Source organism: Epinephelus lanceolatus, chromosome 23, assembly GCF_041903045.1.
Source record: "Epinephelus lanceolatus isolate andai-2023 chromosome 23, ASM4190304v1, whole genome shotgun sequence".
NCBI lineage: Eukaryota > Metazoa > Chordata > Actinopteri > Perciformes > Serranidae > Epinephelus > Epinephelus lanceolatus.
Genome location: NC_135756.1, coordinates 15,085,674 through 15,094,178, shown reverse-complemented (window position 1 = coordinate 15,094,178; position 8,505 = coordinate 15,085,674). Strand labels below are relative to the sequence as shown.

General features: G+C 39.8%; 1 protein-coding gene across 1 annotated transcript; it reads left to right on the top strand.

Moving 5' to 3' along the window:
- Positions 1-972: 972 nt before the first annotated feature.
- On the top strand, positions 973-4,824 carry LOC117249055 (troponin I, slow skeletal muscle-like). Its single transcript, XM_033614423.2, has 7 exons — positions 973-1,030; positions 1,781-1,819; positions 3,462-3,503; positions 3,727-3,858; positions 3,959-4,048; positions 4,137-4,319; positions 4,417-4,824. Exons 2-7 carry the CDS (start codon positions 1,802-1,804, stop codon positions 4,516-4,518), a joined length of 567 nt encoding a protein of 188 aa, XP_033470314.1. The 5' UTR covers positions 973-1,030; positions 1,781-1,801; the 3' UTR covers positions 4,519-4,824.
- Positions 4,825-8,505: the final 3,681 nt, after the last annotated feature.

Sequence of the window (8,505 nt, the reverse complement as noted above, 5' to 3'; positions counted from 1 at the left end):
GGGGGAAATTATTAGAAAATTATCCAAAAAAAAACCCCTAGGAAAAAAATGCCCAGAAAAATGAAATTATAATTAATAAAAATATATATTTTTCGAGAAAAAAAAATCTTTCTCTATACATATATTTTTAGCACTTTTCCCAGGTCATTTCCTTGTTAGTTTTTGTTTTTTAATATTTTTCAATTAATTTTCCTGTAACTTTAACTAATTTCTTGCTAATTTTTGGGTCATTTCTTGTGTTCCTGAAAGGAATCAGGCAAATTTGCTCAGGTTTTAAAGGGTTAAATTATCAAACAATAATTTGGCGGCCCCCCCTGTAGTAACTCTAAGGACCTGCTATGGGTCATGGACCCCCTCTTAAAGACCCAAGTGAAACAACCTTCATGATAACTGGTTGATTATCTCAATATCTCGAAATAACAAAGCTCATTTTCATGATAGCAAAATAAATAAATCTCCAGATAACAGCATTAAAAGAATTGTCCACATGGCTGTTCTCGGCTTCCATACTTTGGTTTTTGAACTTGTGTTCATAATTGACTTTAAAATGGGCTGGTAGGCAGATTCTGTTGCCTTTCTATGACACCAGGCTAGCAGTTTCCCTCTACTCTCAGGCTTAATGCTAAGCTAAGCTAAGAGCTTATGACTCCAGCTACATTCACCAACTCTTGGCAAGAAAGGAAAACTGATTTCTAACTTCTACTTAAAAGTGAAAAAGAAATGTGTCAATATTTGTGACCATATTATGCATTGATACATTTTTTCCTACAAAAAGCTTATTTCACACAACACTGAGGCAATATTGAGACAATACCATTAAGGTAATGCTCATGATTTATTATTATCCTCCACTGGTGTTGTCACAGTGTCAGGGGGGTTGATATTTAATGCTTGGGCCCGTGCCAGCGCATTCTTGGGACCAGACGTTATATCTGCTGTCCATGCGCCACAGGGCTCACATAAAAAGCTGCTCATTGTCTCCAGCAGCTGCTGTTTGACTCTCTGCATCTTTACAGGCACCCATTCACAGGTAAAACACCCACTGCTTTATTATGTGTTTGAAGTTTGTTAAGCTGTCAGTAATGTCCCCGCATTTTATTGAGTTTATAATAGTATTTTGTTAAATTAAATATTTGTTGTGGTTTATGTAAATTAGAATATTTTCAGTGTAGCTGTTTTGATAGACAGGAGCACAATGTTTTACCAATTTTAAAGTGAGGAAATCTTTCTTTGTCAAGTATAATTGCATGTAATTAATTACTAGATCTCTGCAAAACGTCAGCCTAATGAGACTATTTGATTTGCCAAATCTTTTACTTGTGACTGCAGCTGTCACAGTCCTGTCTGTTTGTCAGATTCAGAGTGTTTTAACAAATCTGTCACACTGAAAAAAGCTGCGATGATGCTGAATATAGTGGAAGGATTTGCTCTTGTCATGTCCTTGCTTTAATCCTCTTGTCAAGGGATGTTGAGGACTGTTTGCTATGTGGCGCCTTGATGGGTAAAATTACATTGTGGTTCTTTGGGATGACTCATTACCCCTAAACTGCTCTCACACACACACACTTCTCTTTCTTTCATGTGGTGTTTGTTTTTGGGATTATAGTTGAAGTGAGGTAAGAGTATTAATCCTCTCTCCCTGAATGCTGCTGTCACGGTTCATATTTGTGTAACTGACTGCTGTATTTACTCCTTAAACACATGAAACAGTAACTCCTTTTATGCAAAGCTAATTACATGCAGCATCATCTCCCTCATTTGTCCCTGTTTGGGGTTTCAGGAGCCCGACAGACCCGGAGCCATGAATCTCAGGGATAAGGTGAGCCGGCTATATTCCACAGTGTTAATCCTCTGTACATGGAGAGGGGACACATTGTCCTGATGCACATGGCAAAGATCTGGCAGCGGTTATCTGGCAGGAGCTGTTATCAGCATCACTGAGAGCTTTCCCCTCGACTTCGTCCTAATAATAAAGCATTATCTTTCCACATGCTGCTGCAGTAAGCGGTGGCGAGTTTGACGCTCGCAGGTCTTTCCATACATATTTTTACTGTATATGGAGCAGCTGATGGATCATGTCATGCATCACAACTGCTGGTGAGATAAGCAGGAACATTGCAGAGTGAGCCCATTAAAAAGCCCTTAGAAACATTATTCTACAGTTAATGATATTATAGTGAATGGTGTTCTTGTTAATTTCTCCATTCTTGGTACATACATCTCTTCAAAAACTTCAGTTTCAGTTACTTTTTGAATAATCACCATTAAAATGTTTGACATCCTGCAAGTGGGTTAAAAAAAGATCCTTTAAGTCATTGCAGTGAGAAACCTCTCAAAATAAGTTATTTATTTTAAAATAATAACTTGGTATCTGAAAAATGAGAGCTCTTAAAAAAAAACAGACTTAATATCTCAAAATGATTGGAAATTATACCAAGCCACTATTTTGAAGACGCATATAATTATTTAGAGATACAAAGTGTTTATCCTGAGATGGTAACTTATTATTTTGGGATAAGTAAGTCATTATTTTGAGAAAACTTTCCATTGTTGTGAGATACAAAGTCTATATTTAGGGATACCCAAGATACTAACTGATTATTACGAGGTACTAACTGATTATTACAAGATACTAACTGATTATTACGAGGTACTAACTGATTATTACGAGGTACTAACTGATTATTATGAGATACTAACTGATTATTATGCGATACTAACTGATTATTACGAGGTACTAACTGGTTATTACGAGGTACTAACTGATTATTATGAGATACTAACGGATTATTACGAGGTACTAACTGATTATTATGAGATACTAACTGATTATTACGAGGTACTAACTGATTATTACGAGGTACTAACTGATTATTACGAAGTACTAACTGATTATTATGAGATACTAACTGATTATTATGAGATACCGAGTCATTACTATGAGATACTAACTTATTAGTATGAGATACTAAGTCATTATTTTGAGATAGTAACTCATTATCATAAGATACTAAGTCATTAGTATGAGATACTAACTCATTATTATGACATACTGAGTCATTATTTTAAAATACTAAGTCATTATTTGGAGAAACCAACTTATTATTATTATGAGATACTAAGTCATTATTTTGAGATACTAACTCATTATTATGAGATGCTAACTCATTATTATGAGATACTAAGTCATTATTTTTAGATAGTAACTCATTATCATAAGATACTAAGTCGTTATTATGAGATACTAACTCATTATTATGATTAGCTCATTATTTGGAAGTAGTAGGTCATTATTTTAATATATTTAGTCATTTTTTTCAAGAAATTTTCTAATTATAATGAATTTAAAAAATCTGTTTTTTGATCATAGTGGCAGGAATGGGCTTTCATAAAAAAATATATAGGTTTTTTGGTTTGTTTTATTGTGTTATGAAATAATACTGACATACTTTTTTCCACAGCCGAAGTCGAAGATTTCGGCGTCTCGCAAGCTCTCCCTCAAGGTGAGTAGTAATGACCTTTATAGTTTGATGTACACTACCCGGGAATCACTGCTATATATATTACACAATATATTGTGATACTGTATCTATGAACAACCGAAACACCTTTGTCGCAATATAATAATGAGAATTCACTTAATGGCATCTTGGAGTCTGTTGGGTATGTTAACATGACCAGACTAAAAGGATTATCCTCTGATCGGTATCTGATTTGTCAAATCAGATGCTTCTCCTCCAAAGAGCCTGTGATGACTTGGAGAAGGAGAGGCAGGAGAGGGAGGAGGAGAAAGTCCGCTACCTAGGAGAAAAGTTGCCCCCTTTGCAAATGTCTGGACTATCACTGGATGAGCTACAAGTAAGGGTCATAAACCACAAAAAAATAACAGCTTTTTCTACAGCAGGAAATGTATGAACGTGTTTGAGTAATAAATCTGAAACCCTCTATTTCCTCTCAGAAAATGTGCAAAGAGCTTCATTCAAAAATTGATATAGTGGACGAGGAGAGATATGACTGTGAATACAAAGTGGGCAAACACAACAAAGATGTAAGCTTCCAAACACTCTCCTTATTTAATGCCCCAGTTCTGCATCTTTATACCTTAAGAAAAGTAAGAGATCTGTCGTATTTGTTAGATCCATGAGCTGAAACTGAAGATACAGGACCTCGGAGGCAAGTTCAAAAAGCCTGCCCTGAGGAAGGTGAGGGTGTCGGCAGATGAGATGATGAGAGCTCTTCTTGGCTCCAAACACAAGGGCTCCATGGACCTCAGAGCCAACCTCAAGTCCGTGAAGAAGGAGGACGTCAAACAGGACAAGGTACTGGTGTCAACGCTCCCAAACATTCAGCCTGAGGCAGGCCATTTGGTCCTTGGGAGATGATGTGTTTTAATCTTCCATCTCTGTTCAACCCCAGGTGCTCACTACTGAAGTTGGCGACTGGCGTAAGAACGTGGAGGCCATGTCAGGCATGGAGGGCCGCAAGAAGATGTTCGACACAGGCGGCGGAGCACAGTGAGACACTCTGTGAGGAGTCCTGCATATGATGAGGCTGGTCAACCGAGAGCAGGGATGAGGAAGTCGTCTAGGCAGAAATATGGAATAGTTATCTGAAGGCTAAGTGAGTTGAAAGCTGTAGGAGATCATGAGCATGTCTAACCCCGAGTACATCAGGGCCATTTTCTGTGCAATGACTCAAAGCACTTAAAGCAAAGTGTAGGATGAGTAGAGACGCGTTGTTTTTTATTACCAACAAATTGTTTTGTTATCATGTCTTGAGACAATTAAAGTGGATATGAATAAAGCTACAGTCTTTGATGTTCCATATCGGCACTTGACTTTATCATGTTTCATTGTACTGGCAGCCATCGGTTTATGTGCGGCACGTTAAGAGGATGGAAAGCAGCTTAACTCACCAGGGATTAAAAAAGAAGGATGAAAAGTGAAGGGAGGGGGGCGCAACAGGTGCTACCCACCCGAATAATGTTTAAATAGATCTTGCAGACACAAGAAAAGAAGGCAAAGAACATATCTAAAAGGTCCAGTGTGTCAGATTTCAGGGCATATATTGGCAGATATAATGCGCTGCCACATTTTTTCCACTGATTCTTCTTCTGATGCACCTCAGATATCTGCACTCTCTGTGCCTGGTGTTTTTGCCAGAGCACTCTGAACTTCTCGAGTTGAAAAGACCTCAACTAAAAGCGGAAAAACGCCCCATGTCATCTCATCTTTTTTCCCATTGTCCAATTGGCTGATTTCACGACAACAAGTTTACAGTTGGTAAACAGTGGAGGAGACAAACTGCCCCCGAGTCATCCTAAAATATGCCTGGAAACAGCCATCAAGGAGGAGAAGCTCCTGGACCAACTGGTGGTACTCCCCTTGAACCACCCTCTTTTTTAGGGTCTCATGTACCCACACAGATCTCTGTTTCCCTGTACCCAACAAACTATTTACTGACAGCCTCTCCCCCTCAACCAGAGCTACAGCAAGTACCCTCTGCCTCAACATGTTAGGAACTAGATACTAACTACTGCGAAATAAATAAAGTTACAGTAAGGAGGTGATGGTGTGGAGAAGTTTCAGTCAACACATTCTGACTCCGTCCTTGTCACATAGACGTTTGGTCATGGACTGACATGAAAGGTACCCTGGATGCGTCGGTTGTTGACGTCCTGTGACACCTTGTCAAGTTCTGCCTGTTACATGCATTGTCTTATTTCAAAATACAACTCAATTTTCACAGGAAATGTATAGTTTACATCCAGTCTCTTTCAAAATTAGCGCACTACGTCAGTACCACACCACCAATTGATGTTTTTTTTCCTTCAACAACAAAAACATGTGGTTAGGTTTAGGAAAAAAGTACAGGGTTTGGCTTTATAATCATACAGGACGCGAACACCACTCTCTCGGGTGAAAGTTGGACCCATCCACCACCCCTCCTTCCCACCCCACTTGGACTTTCGCCACCTTAACTTTCGTTCTTGTCCCACTGTGTTTCCCCCTGACACCGCCAAGTGCCGTTGAACTATATTGGTGACCAGCTGCCTATTATGCTGACGTTAAAGGACAGCTTTTTTAATCAGTGTCTGATGCTGCAAGTCACTGCCTAAGAGCTGGATTTCGACAACTTTGGAGTGAGACCCGGTTGTTTCAGTTGGTTGCAATGTTGCAACCTCACCACTAGATGCCACTAAATCCTACACATTGAACCTTTAAGGGCTCGAATTTCAATGACAGTTGCAAATCCCAAATAAAAGTTTCTTTTACCAGACTCAAATTTTGAACAAAATAATGAGCTATTTAAATTCTAGAGGCCGTCAGTCTGATAATAACTAACAAAACTGCTTTTCAACCATCATCAAAATTATGTTTTTCTCATTTTCCAAACATTAATCATTTCAGAAATAATGAAAACAAAAGGTTAATTTACTTCGGACTTTAATAGAACTACTTTCTCTTCAGTACTTCTTGATAAGTTATATTTTTAGAGTAGTTTGATGACAGAAAGAAACCACAGGAGACGTCCATAACTCATAGCCTTGGAAAGCAAAACCCACTCACATAGTTGTCCTCCACATTGCATGCATGCATATGCTTCTTCTGGCTGTTGTCGCGCAGCCATTGTTATTTAAAGTATGACAGCGACACCAACAATAGCTTCAGTCTGTGTATTGTATACTTTTATGGGCGGGTTATGGACAGCTGACACGCATCTCTAACGCATGCCAACGTCCTCTTATAATGTCTGATGATTGTGTGCAATCTGGACGGTGAAAAGTCACATCCTGAAGTATGAAATGATGATATGTGACCTCTTTGCACCAAACTAACAATGACAAGCGACCCAAGTCTCAATGCACACTCAGCATCTATAAATAGTCACTGATGAGATCGACCTTCACATAGAACAAATGTTCCAGATGTGCTCTCCAGAGTTTGTTCGTGCCAACCCCACTTGGTGACTGTGAAACACAAAAAGGTCACGACGCTGGAGTCTGCCATGAAACCTGTTGAGCTGACAAACACATTAAAGTGTGGGGTGATGTGCCAAAACTCAAACCAGCACAGTCAGGGTCGCTCATGTGCTTATGGGATGCAACACGCTGTGCTTCACTGTCAGCGCCACTTGATGGCAGTCCACAATCAGGAGTGACACCATATGTCTGCTATATATATTCAAAAGTCAGCTGAAAGTGTGCTGAGCTTTGGGAATTCAGTAAAATCCGAGAAACTTTCTAATGATTTTACTCCAGCTTTTAAAATTCTCATTTTTATTCTCTCTCTGGCTCACATGTGCAATTTCATTTTCTTTTTCATAGTAAAACTGAAATGTCTGGGGCAATTTTTTTTCTTTTGTCTGGAAACTTATAATTCTACGAATGACAGACGATTATTGTTCATATCAGAAGAGAGCAATACCAAAGATTATGAATTTCGTTTTTGCAGAAAAAGTTGCAGAAGTTCAGCAACTTATGTGTCACACTTTAAAAAACAGTGCCAGAGGCAAGATTCAAGATTTATTGTCATTTTCTTGTGTACTTTCATACATCAAAAAACAAAATGCTGAACCTCCCAGCCCACACCTGTGCAACAGGAAGAACACATTCTCACTCCGACCTCGTCACATACTGACGTTTGGTCATGGACTTTCTATGTCCAGATTTGATGTGCAAGGTACCTTGGGTGCGTTGGTTGTTGACGATCTGGGACGCTGTGTTACGTGCATTGTCATTCATTCATTCATCCTCTAACCGCTTCATCCTCTTGAGGGTCACGAGGGTCACGGGGGGGGGGTGGGGTGGGGGCTGGAGCCTATCCCAGCTAACATCGGGTGAGAGGCAGGGTACACCCTGGACAGGTCACCAGACTATCGCAGGGCTGACACATAGAGACAGACAACCATTCACGCTCACATTCACACCTATGAACAATTTAGAGTCACCAATTAACCTGCATGTCTTTGGACTGTGGGAGGAAGCCGGAGTGCCTGGAGAGAACCCACACTGACACGGGGAGAACATGCAAACTCCGCACAGAAGGGCTCCCACACCCGGGATCGAACCGGGAACACTCTTGCTGTGAGGTGACAGTGCTAACCACCACACCACCGTGCCACCCACATGCATTGTCTTCTTTCAAAATACACGTCTGTTTTCACAGGAAATTTGGTTGGGTTTAAGAAAACATGGTTTTCCTAACAGGGTTTGGCTTTAGAATCTTACGGGACACACACACTGCTCTCTCGGGTGAAAGTCCCCAGTCGGACTTCTGCCTCCTTAACTTTCAACCTTGTCCCGCCACTTTTCCCTCTGATGCCACTAGGCGCCGGTAACCTATAACGGCAGCCTGCCGCATATCATGCCGATGTTAAAGGACGGCTTTTTTCCTTGGTTTCTGACACTGCAAGTCATTACCCAAGCTTTGGATTTCAATGAGGCTCACAGGAAAGGATAAAAAAATATATACATAAAATTTCTCTCAAAAACAATATAACTTA